We start from the raw sequence: 21915 nt of genomic DNA on the forward strand, positions 1-21915 counted from the left end.
TGGAGAAATGTATCGCCCTCCAGCTGTTGTATGAAAAAGTGTTGCAGAGCTTTGAGGAGTCAGAAGACTAGAAAGGTGCTTTACAGGTACGGTCCATGTACCATTACCATTCACTCCAGAGGGAGTTTCTGTACATTTTAAAATCCTTCTTATTGTATGCATAACTCACAACAGCACCTTTAGCAGAACCTCGCCTCGGTCCCACTTGGGTTCTGCTTCACGGAGAAAACAAACCACTGCGTTCTGATTTTAAAATAGAGAAAGAATAAACAAAGAAAGAACGATAAACAGATTAAATAAACCTTTATCTCAACTGCTGTTGGCATGTTGCCAATAAATCACCTTTTTGTCTCATAGAAATGAAATGTCTCACTTTGATCACCATATATTTAATAAAAATAAACATTATTGGATGTGATTAACAACAACACTGGTAAGATGTGCCTTATCTTAATCAAAACATATGAACGTGTTACATGATAGAACAGCTATGAGAACATCAGCGTGTGCGTTGAGGACGGGTGGACATGACACACTGGATGAATGCTAGTTCTGTATAACAAGACACGTCACATGGCTACAGAAGAATACGGAAATGATCATGCGGATCAAATCGTACCCTTCCAAAGAAAAACAAGGAGTCATATGTTTCCCATGGAACAAATGAAAATCAGCAGTAGGACTCACATGGAAGTGATTTGTGGAATTCACAGTGGAAATGCTGCAAAAGAAAAGCGAGTGTGTATTGTTTGAGGCCGTGCATGAAGCCTGAAGGCAGCGCTCCATGTGGCCACGCTGGATCGCTGTGTGGATCAGCAGCGCTTCTCCTCCCTCTGCCCGGTCGACAGTCGCTCAGCTTCCACCTCTGTTTCAAGTCCGAAACGCTTCCTTCTCATCAGAGTGTTTAGTCTCTTCTGTGGATCTCCGTCTTGTTTGCGTTGCTTGCACTCCCTGCAGTGATGTGTTCCAACGGCATTCATCGGTTCAACGTGACCTTCCTCCACTGACTGCTGCTTGTTTTATTATTTTTTGGTATAGTGAGAACGTTGCATGTTGGGGTAGTTTTGGTTGAAGTCTCTTCAGTGGGCCAATAGGAAAGGAAGGAGTTTATGCAAGAACAGCAGAGTGATGCAGAGGAGGGGGGCCATGGAGCTCATCACACCGCAACCTGGGGAGAGAAAGAAGATGGTCAAGAGACAAAGAAAATGACGACAGTGTTGTCAACTTACACTTAAACCTATCTAGTTTCATATTGTTGGACTGATCAATTATCAAGAGCCATAATAGCAGATCTGAGAGGCTGTAGTGCTGCTTCGAGCTAAACATTATCCTGCTAACATACTAGGATGCTAATCTGAGGCTGGTGGACAGTCACTTGCTTGGCTAGAACTCCGCAGCTTCTGTAGCTGCTCAGTTCACAAAGGTCCTGGTTTTCAGACTTCTCATCAATCTTTTGTTCTGTTGAAAGACATTTAATCAGCTGCAGCCAACGAGGTCATTAAACGCCAAGCTCTTTTTGAAATGAGAACATTGGAAACGTGTATGAATCATACGCTTGATGGCTACATAGTGGACGACATCATGCCAAAGCACTGAGGCTGAAGCTACATACAATTCAAGTTCTTCATTACAGACATTCATGAAGTGCATCCATGTGAAGAGAGGAGAATGATGGGTTCCCACAGCGAGTCCCTCCAGACTGAGCGACTACACCCAGTGGCATTGCTGGCACTAAAACAAGTCAAAGCGCTGCCAGTTGTCTGGCAGATGGTTTCCACATTTTAAAACAGCATAGGGGCTCATTCATTCAGATAAAGTGCTACATGCAGCACCTTCCCCATGAACATTTCTGTGGCTACCCACCCAAGCAGATTTGACAGACCCAAAAATGGTCAGATTTTACGTGGCTCCCTCCGGCCTCTTGTCAGCACACCAACGGCCTACATTAGATCTCTTCGGTGAGCTGAGGTGTTCCCAGCTGTCAATACGAGCACCTTTAGTCAGGAGGGAAGACCAGACCTCGTGAAACCTGGATACCAAAGATCAGTTCAATCACTTTATGGCGGGGAACTTGATGGTTTAGGTGCACAATATAAACACAAAAGGTACAACATGATTTGATTATGGTTTTGAGTCTGGCACGATGTGGCTCTGGATACAGCCGACTGAGCTTTTGAGTACTTTGCCAGATGTCTATTGGTCTGTGGACAGATTTGGTCAAGGCGATAGTCACAACCACGTCAGATGCAGTCACGGAACTTTACAGGTGTGTAGTTGAGATCCACATGGAGGCGGAGTTGGAGGATGGGTGTGATCCAAGCAGGGAGGGAGGGGGCCATTGGCCAGCTGAGCACCAGGCCCGATCTGGCTGCTGTAATCCGCTCGCTAGACCGGTGCATGTACGTTTTATTTGTTTGGAGCCAGTATCCAGCTGAAATTTCCCATGTATTATTATATTTCATATACTGCCATACTTGACCATGAAGAATGTGGTTGCTGACAATTGAGAGCATGCATTGAGTTCAGTTATTAACTGAACTTTGTAGGACAACGGTTACTCCCCCAGCCTTTAACAGGGTACAACAGGAGTCCAGAGAGGAGCTGTGACCAGAGAAGATATTGTGTCCAGAGATGAGCTGTGTGCAGAGAGGAGCTGTGTTCAGAGAGGAACTGTGTTCAGAGAGGATATTGTGTCCAGAGAGGAGCTGTGTTCAGAGAGGAGCTGTGTCCAGAGAGGATATTGTGTCCAGAGAGGATATTGTGTCCAGAGAGGATATTGTGTTCAGAGAGGAGCTACATGTATTATAATTATGATAATTATTACCTATTAGCTTATTTTCTCATTGAACAGCTCTTGTCTTCCTCTGTTGCTTGCTTCCAGCCTGCAGCGCCTGAAGCTTTTTTTTAAGGAGAGCTTTTATCCAATCAGATTTCACCTCTATGTCTCTATGGAAGCAGAGCGCTTATATCTGGCCTTTGCATATTAAAGTACACAGAGAGTGGACGTTATCGTTGATTGTCATAGTCTTCAACAAATCAGATCTTTAGTATGACATGCTGGGCATATTCTTTGACGTGCCAGCACCTGCATGCTGGCACTCGACGTATGATTGGTCAGTGGGCCAGCGCAACCATTAACATGTGCTGTGATTGGTCAGTGGGCCAGCGTGACTTTAGTCAACAGAAACTAGCTAGCTGCTAGCAGAACTCAGTAGTAGTCAGGGAAGTTAAAACATTGCTAGTTGTTTTTTTTAACACTCAATTTACTTTCTCACGGAGGGTTACGGGCATGTTTGCCGGTGACGATCCTCATATTGACTGCCATGTCGAGCGGACATTTTCAGCCCTAAAACGATTTTAAATAATTTCTTAAATTCACCTTTTAAAGGCACTTGCATATAAGATATATACCCATGTTTTACATTAAAAAATGCAGAACAATCTCAGTTCTCTATGTAATGAGGCACCATTGTCATAAGGCAAAAGTGTAAAAGAGAAATACCGCGTCATATGACACGCCAATGCCCCTATTTCCCTGTCTGACTCACGTAAGATGTCGCAGGAGGAAGGCAGCGGCGGCAGGAAGTCTACTGTTTCCGGTAGAAGTCAACCCATATTTCCGCGATGTATTATCAGGGTGCTCTCGCCGTCAGCCTGTTTACTATTGAGCCTCCTCGGGTGAGTGTGGTGGCGAATTTTGTTGGTTGTTAATATAGTTCCTTCTGGTCGTGGCTTGTTTTCTTGAGTGTGCAGTGTTTTAGTGCCGCAGTTTTGTTGAATTGCTTTGTCATGTTTTGTTATAACTACGTGTGTTGATGTGGACCTACATGCATTGTCTGTTATAGACGGCGTATCCCGTCATGTGCGTATTATGTAAACTATCAGACGGCACAGAAGACCCAGGTCGAAAATGCACGGCCCGGCACTGATATATATATATATATATATATATATATATATATATATATTTTATATATATATTATTTTTTTTGCATTGGAGGGGCTTATCACTGCCGCACACAGGTGCTGCACTTTAAATCTCTCCCAGGCGTAGTTCAGGCCTGGGCATCTTACGGCTCCCGCGTGAGGTCAATCAAAAAATAAAAAATAAATAAATACACGCCAAATAAACGGCACTGCTTTAACTCTGAAGGCGATGTATGTATGCGCGCACGCTTCCACAGCCTCAGCGACCGGCTTGTTGCCAACAGACTGAAGCGCGTCTTGTTCTGTAGCTTCTGTCCTCAACGAGCACAGAGCGCTCACAGGAGCCTCGCGCTGCAGCCGCCGCTGAGATACCTGTCAGCTGTCCTTCACATCTCCACCTCATTCAACCAGACTTCAGTGCTCTTGTTCAAGACAACACAGACTGGACTTTTCTCACTGAGTAAGAAAAACTAAACTGAACAAGATCTGATTGCTTTTGTATGAAGTTAATCAATTGCTAGTCTTTAACACACATCTTTTAGGTAAGCAACAAACTGAACATGACAAAAGAAGGAGTGGCTTGTCCCTCACAGGGACCCTTACTACTGAACATGACAAAAGAAGGAGTGGCTTGTCCCTCACAGGGACCCTTACTACTGAACATGACAAAAGAAGGAGTGGCTTGTCCCTCACAGGGACCCTTACTACTGAACATGACAAAAGAAGGAGTGGCTTGTCCCTCACAGGGACCCTTACTACTGAACATGACAAAATAAGGAGTGGTTTGTCCCTCACAGGGACCCTTACTACTGAACATGACAAAAGAAGGAGTGGCTTGTCCCTCACAGGGACCCTTACTACTGAACATGACAAAAGAAGGAGTGGCTTGTCCCTTACAGGGACCCTTACTACTGAACAGACTGTTGATGTTGTTCCCTGATAAAAGACAAATGTTTCTTCTTCAGCATAATATTAAGCTGTTTTACATTAGAATAAAATAGTCTATAACATATGAAAATAAATACAATATTGAATTGAATGACCAGTCATATAAGAAGCTTAAATAGAATATATTTTTGTTTTATATACTGTTGTTAACTTGCTGTTGCTCCAGAGTGTTATATTGTTCTGATAACATTACTTTAAAAGAAAAGCGTGCAATACACTAGTTTTTACTTAATGCGATTAATCCCAGAAAAATCATGCGATTAATCAGTTAAATTTGTTCAACTTTGCCCAGCCCTAATATATATATATATATATATATATATATATATATATATATATATATATATATATATATATATATATATATATATATTTTATATATATATTATTTTTTTTGCATTGGAGGGGCTTATCACTGCCGCACACAGGTGCTGCACTTTAAATCTCTCCCAGGCGTAGTTCAGGCCTGGGCATCTTACGGCTCCCGCGTGAGGTCAATCAAAAAATAAAAAATAAATAAATACACGCCAAATAAACGGCACTGCTTTAACTCTGAAGGCGATGTATGTATGCGCGCACGCTTCCACAGCCTCAGCGACCGGCTTGTTGCCAACAGACTGAAGCGCGTCTTGTTCTGTAGCTTCTGTCCTCAACGAGCACAGAGCGCTCACAGGAGCCTCGCGCTGCAGCCGCCGCTGAGATACCTGTCAGCTGTCCTTCACATCTCCACCTCATTCAACCAGACTTCAGTGCTCTTGTTCAAGACAACACAGACTGGACTTTTCTCACTGAGTAAGAAAAACTAAACTGAACAAGATCTGATTGCTTTTGTATGAAGTTAATCAATTGCTAGTCTTTAACACACATCTTTTAGGTAAGCAACAAACTGAACATGACAAAAGAAGGAGTGGCTTGTCCCTCACAGGGACCCTTACTACTGAACATGACAAAAGAAGGAGTGGCTTGTCCCTCACAGGGACCCTTACTACTGAACATGACAAAAGAAGGAGTGGCTTGTCCCTCACAGGGACCCTTACTACTGAACATGACAAAAGAAGGAGTGGCTTGTCCCTCACAGGGACCCTTACTACTGAACATGACAAAATAAGGAGTGGTTTGTCCCTCACAGGGACCCTTACTACTGAACATGACAAAAGAAGGAGTGGCTTGTCCCTCACAGGGACCCTTACTACTGAACATGACAAAAGAAGGAGTGGCTTGTCCCTTACAGGGACCCTTACTACTGAACAGACTGTTGATGTTGTTCCCTGATAAAAGACAAATGTTTCTTCTTCAGCATAATATTAAGCTGTTTTACATTAGAATAAAATAGTCTATAACATATGAAAATAAATACAATATTGAATTGAATGACCAGTCATATAAGAAGCTTAAATAGAATATATTTTTGTTTTATATACTGTTGTTAACTTGCTGTTGCTCCAGAGTGTTATATTGTTCTGATAACATTACTTTAAAAGAAAAGCGTGCAATACACTAGTTTTTACTTAATGCGATTAATCCCAGAAAAATCATGCGATTAATCAGTTAAATTTGTTCAACTTTGCCCAGCCCTAATATATATATATATATATATATATATATATATATATATATATATATATATATATATATATATATATATATATATATATATTCTATGTACTCCTGCCTGTAGAATAAGCCACCATAAACCTATATAACAGTCACATGCAAAATAAATACTGTAATATACCTTCTTTTCTTTAAGACATTAAGACATATTGGACCTATAGTTGCTCTTTATTAGCCTTTTTATTAATGTTTAAACATGTACCCTGTTCCCTGCTTCTTTGGGACTTAGTTTCATAATTCCCACTGTAAAATAATAAAAATGATGGCTTCTATCCATCCACACATGTTATTATCACTGCTGTCTTTCATCTTGCCAGTTTACTATCTGAGCCCAAACCTTCATATAGGAGCAAGTGAACATGCTCAGGTCCAGCTCATCACACAGCTGAGTGCAGTTATGTGAGCACCAGAGGACCAGAGACCTGCAGCAGCTGATCCAGGAGGACCACAGGGACTCTTACTACTGAACATGACAAAAGAAGGAGGGGCTTGTCCCTCACAGGGACCCTTACTACTGAACATGACAAAAGAAGGAGGGGCTTGTCCCTCACAGGGACCCTTACTACTGAACATGACAAAAGAAGGAGTGACTTGTCCCTCACAGGGACCCTTACTACTGAACATGACAAAAGAAGGAGTGACTTGTCCCTCACAGGGACCCTTACTACTGAACATGACAAAAGAAGGAGTGACTTGTCCCTCACAGGGACCCTTACTACTGAACATGACAAAAGAAGGAGTGGCTTGTCCCTCACAGGGACCCTTACTACTGAACATGACAAAAGAAGGAGTGGCTTGTCCCTCACAGGGACAGGCCCTCTGTGAGGGACAAGCCGCTCATAAATACAAACCCACAAGTAGCCAATCAGCTGTCAGCCGTTCACTCCGCTCCACAGAGCTGGGGTCAGTCTCATGGCAATGTCTCCAGCCGGCAAACGGTTAAAGACTAGCCGGTGGACACAGAGAAGCGTTTAGCAGCTGAAGAGTTTATCAGTGACTAAGAAAGTCCACCGAACCTCAAGTGGAAATGAGAAAGTGTCGGCTGGCAGCGTATCTCTCTGTCCCCTGCCAGCCGCCACGTCCTCCCTCACATATTAATTGTTTCTGCCACTCAGTCAGATGACATTGCAGGAAAGTGTCAGATGCCTGCAGGGTTTTTCTTTCTGGCGCCATAGGCTGTTATTAGTGAGGATAAGGCAGCAGAGCTGAGAGCGAGCATGAAATAATCTTTAATTTTTTACCAATCTTCTTAACCTTCAGCTGCTGTCAAATACTTAGAGTAGACCAGCTCCGAGGGAGCGAGCGGCCCAAGATGGATTCCCCCGGGTTCTTCTGAGTGTCAGCGGGCCTGAACAGCTTAAACTGTATTTGATACCAGACGCCATGCGTCCACTCAAGAACTCAAATGTGGAAATATCACACACCACTGCAATATTAATCAGGAGCCTTTTAGATTCAGATCGGCACTCAAGTAAAATCATTGTTCATCTAATATGAATTTTAATCAGGAATAATTAATAAATGTTTCCAAGGTGCAAATTTCACATCAGATATCAAGATAAGCTGTTATATGAAACTGACTTTTTAATGATAGACCACAGTAATGCAACAAAAACTCATGTTGACAAAATCAACCTTGATCATCATGAGACAAATATCACCCAATCACAAGCCAGAGTCAAGTTCACTCTGTATGCAACTTTGAATTAAAGAGCAGGAAATGGTCAGTAGAGGCTCAGTTCCTATGTCGGGACCTGGCTAGGGAACCGGAGGGGATCTAGTTCAAATCCAGCACAGACCAGTGACGGATGTGGGCTGTAGGTGGAGAGCACCAACAGCATTTCGGGCACTGCCGATATGCCCTTGAGCACCAGTCTCCTCTGCTGAGACGCAGCGGCCCCATTAGTGATGCAGGTAGGTGACGTGATGAAATGGAGGCCCGGTGACTCGTGTCAGCTGGCTGCTGCAATGCCAGCTCACTGTCAGTGAAGCTGAACCGGATGCTGGTGCAAGCCCCTCCACAGTGAACACAGTTGAGCAAAGAGGAGAACAGGAACATTGTCTTTAGGTCCCATGTCAGCATGTTAGTGTTTGCATCAGATGGTCACATGTATGCTCCTCTTCTATACAGTTGAATCCATCAAAAGGTGAACTCCAGACCCCACAGTTTAAAGATAAGGCCATCAGGTCATGACAAATGCTATCCGTTGCTAATAACAATGATAAAGTCACAGATCTTTGCACGTATTCCACAAGTCATGAACAATTCTCTACTTCACTTGAACCCTGGTGTACTGTCATTAGTTTATACATTACACACCATTTATAAACTCTTAGACGTATGTAACCTGTGATGAGCTGTTGATGGTTGACACCTTGACAAGTTACTGTAACTGAATAATGACTCCCTAAACTTAACTAGCTTAACTGTAATACCAATATGTGGAACAAATCCATTCCTTCAACAAAGAATAGAACTCCACAGTTCTGAATACACAACGAGTCAGTTCGCTGATTGAATCCTTTTCATATGTCGAGTCAGCATTTTCCCACCTTCCAGTTTGAACACTGTCATTTACTCTGGAGTAGCAGTCGTAGGATACCGGCTGCATCACCATCCCCGGTGCAACGTTGGGCCACTACATGGATGTTGCCTTACCGTCTTTACGGGGGTTTTAATTACCGTTACCAACGGCCTGTGTAGCTCTGACCTGTCACCACGGTGCCATGCCCAAAACAAACACCAGTCAAATCTCTAGAAGAGCCGCCTCCGGCCGAGCCGTGCTGCTTGTGTTTTTAGTACAGTTCTTGACCAACAGCGTATTTTCAAACTCTTTCTTCATGTGGTTAAGCTGTAAAAGCTCATGGAGCTTTGGCCTTCTTCAAAGAAGTAAATTATTTGAACTGTAATGTAAATCCCATTTTGGCTGTGGTGTAAGAGGTGGAAAAAAGGTTAAGATCCAGGTTGCTTGGCAACATGGTTGACTGACAACTTAAATTAACAGCATGGTATTCCTATGAACTCTGAATGACTCACATTACATTACACTTTGGGGCAGGCTCCTCCTCCAAAAACACATGGAAGTCTACATCTCATTTTCATTCATATTTGGAGCCAATGAACACTTTTCGACCAGATAAAATATGTTTTCTTTCTTAAGATTCCCATGTATTGTCACTAGAGTGAAAATTGGGAGAGTTGTGGATCTCTTTTAATTTTGTATCATTGCGATAAAATACTGTCACCACAAAAAAAAAAAAAAAAAAGATACTGTGAAATAGATTTCAGGTAATTCACCCACCCTGAACATTCTGATAGATCAATGGCTCCAATGCTTGAGGAATGGAGCTGGGGGCATAATGTCAATTAGACTGCATCACATAGGCTTCATTTACTTTCTTTTTTAAAATTTGAACAGAATAAAGTTTTTGAGTTTTTGAAACAGAAGCAATTCTGTTTCAAAAACTCAAAAACGTTATATATATATGTGAATATATGTGAATATGTGAGCACAACAACACTTGATATCGGCGCTGTAACTGCTTTGAAATGGTTGCAACAACAAGAGGCATTGAGCGATCAGGATGGACAGCCCAAGGATGAAGGTCAAGCTCCTGACTGTGAGGTTTAATGTGCTGTAATATAACATATGTAGGTCACATTAACGAACAGTGGACACCTGGCTTCACAACTACTTTGTTAATTGTTGGCTTACTGAAAAGTACAGAGATAGAGAAGGATAAATCAGTGTTCAGCAAAAGCAGGTCTGGACTGATTAGTTCATGACTGGATGTGCTGATACCGTGCTGTTTTGACATGGTTGGTGCTAGGTAGTAATGCCGACAGGACAGAGGGTAAATATACCTTTTTTCACTCTACGCTGGGCTTGGTGAACGGCACCCCACGCTTTACACTGGGCTTGGTGAATAGCGAAAAGCTATTGTGGCGCCATGCAAGCCATTGGAAATAATGGGTTGTAGAGTGCATTGGTGCCGTTGTACGTTCGGTGTGGAAAGACCCTTGAAGCGGAGCTGATGGAGATGTAGGGTTGGCAAATACAACCATTGCGAGAACTTGGGACAAAACAGGAGAGATAGTGGTGCTTGTGGACAACAGGTGGTGTAACCCCGAATGTCGAACTGTTAGCTATGAGTCTGAGTTATATTGAGTTATTGTTTACATCCCACCATTAGTCACGACGTACACTCCAACTCTTGCTCAGCAACACTGAGAGTTCGTAAACTGCCCTAAAAGAGTAAAAAACTTCAGAGTGCATGCAAATCTCAAGGATAATCGCGGTTGAATCGGTATACCGGTTTCAAATTTCCATTTTTTCATATACCGTCATACCGGTGGTGCATAGTCATTACATTACATTTAATTTTGCTGACGCTTTTATCCAAAGCGACTTACAATAAGTGCATTCAACCATGAGTACAAACTCAGAACAACAAGAATCAAGAAAGTACAATTTCTTCAATAAAGTTAAACTACAAAGTGCTATCAGTAAGAGACATGTAAGTGCTACTAAAGTGCTACTACGGCGCTACCTTCCTTATTCAAGGTGTAGTCGAAAAAGATGCGTTTTTAGTTTGCGATGGAAAATGTAGAGACTTCCTGCTGTCCTGATGTCAATGGGGATCTCATTCCACCATTGAGGAGCCAGGACAGCAAACATTCTGACTTTGGAGAGTGTTTAGCTCGCAGTGATGGAGCTACAAGCCGATTGGCAGAAGCAGTGACAGAGCTACAAGCCGATTGGCAGAAGCAGTGACGGAGCTACAAGCCGATTGGCTGAAGCAGTGACGGAGCTACAAGCCTATTGGCAGAAGCAGTGACAGAGCTACAAGCCGATTGGCAGAAGCAGTGACGGAGCTACAAGCCGATTGGCAGAAGCAGTGACGGAGCTACAAGCCGATTGGCAGAAGCAGTGACAGAGCTACAAGCCGATTGGCAGAAGCGGTGATGGAGCTACAAGCCGGTTGGCAGAAGCAGTGACGGAGCTACAAGCCGATTGGCAGAAGCCGAGCGGAGCGAGCAAGCTGGGGTGTACAGTTTCACCATGTCCTGGATGTAGATAGGACCCGATCTGTTCGTCACACGGTACGCAAGTACCAATGTTTTGAAATGGATGCGGGCGACCACCGATAACCAGTGAAGGTCGCTGAGGAGCGGAGTAGTGTCGGTAAATTTTGGGAGGTTAAAGACCAGTCGAGCTGCTGCATTCTGGATGAGCTGCAGAGGTCGGATGGCACTAGCAGGTAGACCTGCAGGAGGGAGTTACAGTAGTCATAGCCATAACAACTGTTGACGCTCTTCGGCAGGCAGCAAAATGTATTGTTCACAGCTCACCTCTGAGCTACTTACGTGTCATGGTTATAACTTTAGTCATGGTTAAAACTTTATAACAACTAACGCTCTTTAACCGGGTTAAACACCACGACACAACAGTTTGTGACACATAAACAATTTCTACATTTATAAAATTACACAGCCAAACTGCATGCTGGGTACAGCTCGCCCACTATCACAACAAGAAGAGACAGACCCTTCCTGTTTTTTGTCCACCTACATTCCCCTGGGTCCTTAGTCCCTCCATGTTTAGCTTCCTAACAAAAGATACAAAAACCCAAGACCAATGTACTTCCTGTTTACACCGGCATCCACATGCCTAGTGTATGTAAAGAGTCATGTGTGTCATTTTCAGGGGTGCTAGTATGGACAGAAATAATTTCACGAACGATACTAAAGCGCCCATGTGTACGGAGATCGGTTTTTATTTTAAAATGGAAACATATTGGTGTGGATGTAGCCTAAGAGGGCCGACAGGAAGGGGGTCAGGGACAGGGGTCAGGGACAGGGATGTCTGCGAACCTCATGAGGAGGTCATCGGCAGCATGAAAGAGTGCATCACAGACTACATTATTTTCTGTGTGGACGACTCAAAGCTTCACAAACAATAAACCCTGGATTACCAGTGACCTGACCCCTGCTGCTCTCTCCCACACAGACGACATGTAGTCTTCTAAATATGTAGATATAAAGTTATAGCTATTATAAAACAGCTATAACTTTGTGATTCTGTTTAGGCCAGCAGAGAAGGCTTAGCAGGCACTGACGGCCCACCACTGCTAGAATGATCATGTGTGGAGCTCATTGTACGAGGGAAGCAGAAGCCGGGGTCTAACTAGTCTTCTGGACACCGCCAGCCTCTTCCCGTTTCTAGCCTCTCGCCACTCAGCGGCACTGAGAAACAAACTTTGGTTGTCTGGAGCTCAATTGTTAGAAACGTGAAGATCGCGAAACCAGGGACCACAGTCAAATGTATTTCTGGGGCCAGAGCGGGCGACGTTGAGTCCTATTTAAAACTGTTGGCTAAAGACAAACGTAAATACAGTAAGATTGTAATACACGTCGGCGGTAATGACTCCCGACTTCGCCAGTCGGAGGTCACTAAAATCAACGTGGAGTCGGTGTGTGCTTACGCCAAAACAATGGCGGACTCCGTAGTTTTCTCTGGCCTGCTCCCAAACACGGGGACTGATGAGATGTATAGCTGATATGGTTTTAAGGAATCTCAGAGTTATTTATGACCAGGACCTGTCCTTTGGATCCCACGTGAAACAAATCTCAAGGACTGCCTTTTTTCACCTACGGAACATGTCAGTACCATATTACCCCACTAGAGAGTTCATAGTACCATATTACCCCACTAGAGAGTTTATAGTACTATATTACCCCACTAGAGAGTTTATAGTACCATATTACCCCACTAGAGCGTTTATAGTACTATATTACCCCACTAGAGAGTTTATAGTACCATATTACCCCACTAGAGCGTTTATAGTACTATATTACCCCACTAGAGAGTTTATAGTACCATATTACACCACTAGAACGTTGCGCTCACTGAACTTGTGGTTCACAGAGTGTTAAAAAGTAGGAGCGTTCAGTCATCAAGCTCCTCTTCTGTGGAATCAGTTTCTAGAAAAAGAAAAAAAAGAAAGTATCCTTTATTAATCCCCTTGGGGAAATTCTTCTCTGCATTTGGCCCATCCCTGGATAGGGAGCAGTGGGCAGCCCTGAGGGGCGCAGCTGGGGGTTGGGTGTCTTGCTCAGGGACACTTCAATATGTGAGCTATGGGGGGACTGGGGATCGAGCCGGCTACCTTGTGGTTGTGGGAAGATCACTCATCCCCCTGAGCCACAGCCGCCCCAAAAAAACTACTTTCAATCCGTGGGGCAGGCAGTCACCTCATTTAAGAGTACACTTAAGACTTTCCCCTTTGTTTATAGTTAGGGCTGGTTCAGGTCTATAGTTTTATAAGTATACGTTTTTTTTACTATCTTTATTTGGGGGAGTTTTTCCTGATCCGATGTGAGGTCTTATGAGTACAGATTGTAAAGACTGTAAAGCCCTCCGAGGCAAATTTGTATTTGTAATTTTGGGTATTTATACAAAATAAACTGAATTAAATTGAATCGAATCCATTTTCAGACATCAAACACGGACACAGACAGACTTGCATGTGTAATAAAGGGCTCTGCATACATGAAGCAGCAGCAGCGTCACAGCTGATGAAAGGCCCCTCCCCTTTCTTGTGAGAAGCCTTTTTGAATGACTGAATGACTCTTCTGAAATGACAGCAGCCTGAAGAGCTAAAGGATAGCAGCTCTTCGCCGCTGTCCTTTAGCAACATGAAGCCTGCACACAGCAGGCTTCATGTTGCTAAAGGATAGCAGCTCTACACTGCTGTCCTTTAGCAACATGAAGCCTGCACACAGCAGGCTTCATGTTGCTAAAGGATAGCAGCTCTACACTGCTGTCCTACAGCAACATGAAGCCTGCACACAGCAGGCGGCTGCTAGTGTTGCAGTCAGCCACAATAACGCGTCTCCGCCTGCACAGCCGACTCTGCTTCAGCAGCGCGGCCGACAAGATTGCACTAGACTTCGATGAGTTTTAATTATTCACAAGTCCGCTTCATTGAACAGAACTGGGGCATGAGAAGAGCTGAGGGGAGGTAGATTACAACTCCCCGCTCCCGTTCCTCCATCTTTCCCTGTGCTATCTGCCAAGCGTCTGGCGAGGTAGTCATAAATACTTTGTTAGGAGTTCATACGCACACCAACGAAAATGATGCCGTGACTTAAAAGGATTTGGAAAGTGTGACAGAGCAGTTGCAGGATCATGTGTGCAGATGACGGGCAGCGCTAAGCTGGCCGATCACTCGGATGAGAGGACACGTGATGCAGAAGCACGCTGAGGGGTTTCCACTCAATGGAATATCATACATGTATTGGTTCATGGCATGATAATATAACATCGGTATAGATGTAGTAGGTGTCAGAAGAAGATTAGAGCTCACTAAGGCTGAGATATCAATCCAAATGTTTTAAAATCAAAAAAAAAAATCTGATTGTGACTTAAGTATTGTGGCGCTGCAGAGGTGTCCCGGCCTGCGCCTCTGATTCTACAAACTCAAGTAAAGGTCTTTGTTTGGTACAGATCCTCGCAAAGAAATCACATCATAATCATTGTCAAATATTTTTCAATGAGAGTAATGATGCAGTTAGATTTGTTTCAACATATCGTTCAGCCCGACTCACTGCTGCTGCCAGAGCAACACAATAGGGACACACAACGCCTCATGTGGCGGGTTGTAAACACTATATCTCCCTGTTCCTAAAGATGGCCAAATGAAAAACAGCACAGTGAATTATAAGTAATTACAGAAAGATTACATGAATGATTTTATTTTCTCCGAGTGGAGGACTTATAAAGTATATATCACAATATAGTGGCAGCTACAAGTGATGAACAGACTGAAAACCCCTCACGACGACCCGAAGACGAAGCGCCCTGACAGAGACAACCACACTGCAGTGATCACCGATAAGCCTGCAGCCAGATGAAGACCAGCAGCCACGCTGAGCTGGTCTGCAAAGCTCCTCTCTGGTATCAGCACTAGGGGTCACTGTGGCTCTGTTTCCCTCCAACACTCACTCACCAGCTCCAAGCCGCTGCCGGAGGATGGCTGCGTTCCCTGGCAGCGGCGAGGCCGACGACTTGGCCACCAAGGCGGTGGTGGACGAGATGGAGGGGAGCAGGCCGGGCTGGGCCTGCTGAGGCACCCGGTGCTTCCCCTGCCCTGACCTCTGACCTCCCGCCAGCCCCTGGCCAGGCTCCGAGGTGGCCCTGCCCGCCGGCCCTCCCAGCCCCGTGTTGGCATTCCTCAGCGGCCAGCGGTTCTGGATGTGCGACACGGCCTCCTCGGCCACCATGCCGTCGCCCAGCGCCACGCGCAGTGCGGCGTGAACCGTAAAATCCTGAGACTCGTCGGCCCACAGGTCAGACACGCGGCACTCGTACACGCCCTCGTCTTCCTTCTTCACCTTGGACAGGCTGAGGCGGTGGGAGATGGCGTTTCCTTGAACACGCACCGTCTGAAACCCAGAGAGGGAAACACTGAAACATGGCCGATGGTTGAACAGCAACTAGTTAGCATTAATAATCACAATAAGGGTGCTTCGTGTTGTGTGAGGAGAGGCAGCAGACAGACCTGACTGCAGCGTATGGAGCTTTAACCCTCCCTAATACGGGTCACATGACCCACAGGGTGCGAACACTGACACTAAAGGTCATGGACCAGTGAGGCTGAGGAGCTGCTTCCATTACAATGCAGCAGAAGCCAGAGAGCTGGTCCACACAAACAGCCATCACTAGCTGACTAGTCCGGTGCCATCAGGGACTCAGAGAGGAGGAGCATCGCTCCACCGGTTACCCACAACGTGCCGGCCGGTGTTTCTGCCTCAGACACTGATCTTGACTGACTGTCACATCCTCATTCTACTGACAGGAAATAACATTCTGCTATTCAACGCTCGTCTGCAATCAGGAAAGTGAACACTTACACTTATCTTTGTGGCTTCCCTTGGAACCACCTGGAAGAAGAAAGCATTGTGAATCACATGTAGAAAACATGGATGTATATTTATATATATATATATATATATATATATATATATATATATATATATATATATATATATATATGTATACATATATATATATACATACAGTATGCCAATGTAACTAAATACATGCACATTACTGGCAACAATAACACAAGATGATTATTTCATTTGGTGGAGGCAGACGGCATGAGCAGAGCTGCGTACATTTCTCAAAGACGCCATTGATAAGCTCCTCTCCCCTTTCTCCTTTTCTCTCCTCTCTCTCTCTCTCCTCTCTCCCCCCTCATTCCCCCCCCTGCACGTTTAATGTGCTTAAGCCTGAGAGGAAAGGCTGCAGATGTGATTGCCCCCGACTCCTCAGACGACTGAGAGACTGATTTGTCATGCTGGAGGAAAAGAGTTCCTGTTGATGCAGCAGAGAGGAGTGAAGCGCTGCTGGTGGCCAACAAGTGCCCTTTGAGAGTCAGAGCCGCCGCTCGTCTGAGGAGTCATAGCTGACAAGAGCACGCTTCTTGAAAAATGTAAAGGAAATGGAAGGAGCTGCAGATCAAAGAGACGCTCTGCATGTATGAAGACGGGTCAGATATCTGCAAATAGACCAGGTCATGAATGCAAAGAGCACAGATGTTGCTCTGGGGCAGATCTACAGGGTAAAGTGGCATCTGTGCATATGAGGCTGCAGGTACTGGTCCTAAGTGGTGTGGGCCCTGATCTGTGCAGCTGGGGTTCTGGTGCTGCGTTACCTTGGCCCGGTTGGCCGGGGCGCTGATCTGCAGCTCGTGAGGCAGTTCTTTGGGCCCGTCCTGCTTCAGGTACCACCACTGGATCTCCAGGGACATGGGCGTCGAGCCGGCCGCCTTGAAGGCGCAGGGCATCTCCACGTCCTCGCCCTCGCCCACGCTCACATCTTTAGGGACCTCAGTGAAGGCCGCTTCGGGTTCACGGGACGAGGAGAAAGGAAGACAGACGTGAGCTACACCTTCATCACCTTCATCACCTTCATCAGCCTGAAGCGTGACCCGCCATGCCGCTCTATGGCACTGTGGTCTCACCAGAGAGGTGACCTGCTCTGCCTCAGCCTCATGGGATCATAATCCCTCATGTTGCTGAGGCACACGGGTCACTGAGGCTCTTTCATGTTTAACTCATTTACTGTCACAAGGCTCCACTATTCACAATGCAGCAGACAGCTGGAGTTATTATATTATATATTATTATAGCATCATAGTCTCCTACCGTGTGCACAGAGCATGCAGGAAGAGGTGAGGATGAGGTAACACAGCAGGCTGACCAGGGCAGGTGCCTCCATGTCAGTGAGGCGGGTCACACTCGGACCTGCACGTGCAGAGTCCCGTTAACGGATCGTCAAATGACTCCAAATATGGGCATAGGAGACGCGCGGTCCGGAGCCGGTGACATGGACGGTGCCCGGTCCGAGGAGCGCGCGGGCATCATTCACCCCGCATGTCGGGAACACGCAGCAGGATTGGAGTTGTCCGGTTTTGTTTTCTGCAAATCAGAGGAATCCGAGTCCGTCCGAGGAGGCGGCGGCTCCGTTACTCCCGAGGCAGAAGTTCCCGGGTAGCAGAGAGCTGCTGTCCGGGGAAGGAACGCTCTCCAGCCGACACATGCCGAGCTGCGTGCTGCTGACCGGGGAGGCTGCTCCCGCGCTCCCTCTCTCTCTCTCTCTCTCTCTCTCTCTCTCTCTCTCTCCCTCTCTCTCTCTCTCCTCTCTCTCCCCCGCGCTCTCTCTCTCTCCCGCGCGCTCTCTCTCTCTCTCTCCCGCTCTCTCTCTCTCTCTCTCTCTCTCTCTCTCTCTCTCTCTCAGCTGCAGCGACCTGGAGGCTTCCCGCGGGGAGCTGAGCTGCGCGAGCGCATCGCGAGGACGCGCACAGAGGTCTCTGGTGCCCTCCCCTCTGTGCACGCGCGCTGTCTCCATCTCTCTCCATCTCTCTCTCTCCATCTCTCTCTCTCTCTCTGGCTCTCTGGCTCTCTCTCTCTCCATCTCTCCCCCTCTCTCCCTCTCTCTCTCTTGTCTTCCCCTCATTGCCCCTGGCTCTAAATAAAAGAAGCAGTGTCTCTGCTCTTAATGTTTAAAGCAGGCAGCTCAATAAGTGACTGATGGTGAAGGTCTCTCTATCAGGGTAGAGATCACCTCCAGGTCACCCTCCCATAGCAACCTGACTGAGGGGAAGTGCATCCGCCTCTGTCCACATTGAGACCGGAGGTTTGAGTTTGTCCAGCGCGGGGCTTTAATTAAGCAGTAAGGTACGAGAGGCAGTACTGTATCTACAATAATGTACTGTTCAAGGGTGTTGTTAGGCAAACCCATACAGTACTGCCTTGAGTACCTTATTGCTTTTATAATATGGGTACCTGTGACTTTATGAATAGTAATAGTAAGCTCCCTTTCAGCACAAAATAGTTGTAGCCACCGAACGTTGTGTATCGCATTTCAGCGACAGAGAAAATAGTCCTGCATATACGGGATGCACATACGGGATGCACATACGGGAATATAACACTGGAGGATGACACACTGCCACCGATGTAAAGAAGTGCTCTCGCTGCTTCTGTCCGTCTTTTCTCCGTCATTTTTCTCCTCCATGATGTTTAGAGAACTTGCCTCGCGTCGGGAAATTACCGACGTAATTATCTCTCACTGGAAATTATGATTATGTGATCAAACCCTTTTCATTCCTCATCTCATTTTAGGGAGGAAGTGACGTGTGTGTTGTCGTTCGTTATGCTAGTGTGGGGGATGCTACGTGAGCTTGTTAGCTGTTCCGTTTGAGCTAAATGAATGAATGAATGAATATATGCTTTATTAATCCCCAAGGGGAAATTTTGTTGTCGTCGTAGCGCCTTATCAGTAAATACAAACACACAAGATAAAAGATAAAATATATAAAGGAAGCAGCAATAAAAGATAAAATATATAAAGAGCAACACAGGATGAGAGATAAATACAGTAATATATATATATATATATATATGTCTATATATATCCAAATATACACAATATACTTAAATATACACAACATATCTAAATATACACAATAAAATAAAATAACCTCCATAAAAGGTACCAACAGCAATAAAAGATAAAATATATAAGAACCAACACAGGATGAGAGATATACACAAGAAATAGAGTAATATATATATATATATATATATATATATATATATATATATATATATATATTATATATATATATATATATATAAATAATATATATATATATATATATATATGTATATATGTCCATATATATCTAAATATACACAATAAAATAACAATAGACAGTGCAAAATGCAAGTATTTATGTGTACAGTGTTGAATTGAATTAATCCACAGAGGAACTAGCAAGCGGTGACTTGTTGTAGAGCCGTATAGCTGTCGGCAGGAATGCTCTCCTGTAGCGGTCCTTGGTGCAGCGGAGCGTGAGGAATCTCTTAGAGAAAGTGCTCCTCTGTCCCTGCAGCAGGTGGTAGAGAGGGTGGTCCAGGTTGTCCAATATGGACAAAAGTTTCTTCAGCGTCCTCCTCTCCACCACCTGCTCCAGAAACTCCTGCTTGCAGCCGATGATGGAGCCGGCCTTCTTAACTAGTTTGTTAAGTCTATTGGTGTCACCGGCTCCAATGCTGCTCCCCAGCAGACGATGGAGAAGTACAGGGCGCTGGCCACAACCGACTGGTAGAACATCTCCTGCATCTTGCTGCACACATTGAAGGAAGCTTCCTCAGGAAAAAGAGTCGACTCATCCCCTTCTTGTACACAGCGTTGATGTTGGCCTTCCACTTCAGTCGGCTGTCGATGGCAACACCAGGTACCTGTACTCCTCCACAATGTCCACGTCCTCCCCCAGAACACTCAGAGGACTCGGAGCTGTTGTCTTCCTCCTGAAGTCGACCACCATCTCTCTGGTCTTGGCCACGTTCAGAAGCAGGTGATTCTCACCGGCCCACTTCACAAAGTCACTCACCACTGCCCTGTACTCCTCCACCCGTCCATCCCTAATACACCCGACCACTGCAGAGTCATCAGAGAACTTCTGCAGATGGCATGACTCTGTGTTGTACTGGAAGTCAGTGGTGTACAGGGTGAACAGGAAGGGAGACAGAACAGTTCCCTGTGGGGCTCCAACATCACTGACCACCGTTCCAGACAGCACACGTCCCATTCTGACACACTGTGGTCTGCCTGTGAGGTAGTCAGTGATCCAGGAGACGGTGGACGAGTCTACCCCCACCACCCGCAGCTTCTCACCCAGTAGCAGTGGTTGGATGGTGTTAAATGCACAGAGACACCGGTACCATCCAGGTGCGACTGGGCTCGTTGCAGCAGGTAGATGATGGCGTCGTCCACACCTAACATTACTGTTAGCGAAGAGCCCCGTTGCAATACTGTGAACACTCAAGCAATACACCTGCAAGTTAAGGAAACCAATGTCTGCGAGTCGTTACTGCGGACGTTACAATATAAAAGTTTACACCAAACATGTTTGGTAACTGTCAAGCTTGAAATGACAATTAAAGGTCGCGCAATTTAAATCTAGCTGTTATTTTAAGAGCACTCATATGGAATGCTCTAAATGTAAACAGACTCTACAGTACGTTATGGCTGAATAAAGTACACCCCGTGACTCACTCTCAACCAATCAGAACGCTTGATTTGATCTACCCGTATTATAAATGTAAATAAATGTCTAAAACCACATTTTTTATTATCGTTTTTTTTGTAGAAATATGGTCTTTTCACACCTTTCACCAAGATTATAAAAAGATTATAAAAACAGTACATTATTGCACGACACAGGACTGCCTCTCGTACCTTATTGCTTAAGTGTCTACCGTTTTATTCATATATTTCACTGCTTTTGTGAACCTAAAACCTTTGGTAAACCAATTTCCATCACCAAAACCTATATACCACCTGAGTAAAGTTTACACAAGAGATATGAAGAATTTCCAAAAATCGAGATTCCGTTTTTCAGCTTTAGTCATATTTTCTCTTTACCTTATGACAATGGTGCCTCGTTATATAGAGAGCTGAGATTGTTCTGCAATTCATGATGTAAAACACATGGGTATGAATCTTATATGCAAGTGCCTTAAAAGGTGAATTTAAGAAACTATGTCAAATCGAGAAAATCGACTGAAAATGGCCTCAGTGTTGGAAGAGTTAACCTTTGGTGGCTTTATGGCCAACAAGGACAACAGATAAGGAGCCACGCTGTCTGACTCCCTCTGTGCTTCAAAAGGACAACTCAAACCACTGCACATCTTCAGTTGGATGTTGGCTGTGAGTCCACAACTGAACCCAAAAGCTTCCGGCAATTGCCACTGGACTCAGTGCTCAACCATCAAAAGCCTGTTCTTAATCGATGGAGAGGCCAAAACAGATCGTGTCAGCCTACCAGGTACCTAATAGGCTTCGTCAA

The 21915-nt window shown here is 45.0% G+C and overlaps 1 protein-coding gene across 1 annotated transcript; it reads right to left on the reverse strand.

Moving 5' to 3' along the window:
* Positions 1-1079: 1079 nt before the first annotated feature.
* Positions 1080-17397, reverse strand: vstm2b (V-set and transmembrane domain containing 2B; the record flags this gene model as incomplete). The annotated part of the gene is made up of 4 exons (XM_079216576.1): positions 17212-17397; positions 16406-16435; positions 15502-15937; positions 1080-1168 (listed from the first exon to the last, which is right to left on the reverse strand). Exons 1-4 carry the CDS (start codon positions 17341-17343, stop codon positions 1080-1082), a joined length of 687 nt encoding a protein of 228 aa, XP_079072702.1. The 5' UTR covers positions 17344-17397.
* Positions 17398-21915: the final 4518 nt, after the last annotated feature.

The sequence above is a fragment of the Taurulus bubalis genome (genome assembly GCF_910589615.1).
Source record: "Taurulus bubalis genome assembly, chromosome: 4".
In the NCBI taxonomy this organism is placed as follows: domain Eukaryota; kingdom Metazoa; phylum Chordata; class Actinopteri; order Perciformes; family Cottidae; genus Taurulus; species Taurulus bubalis.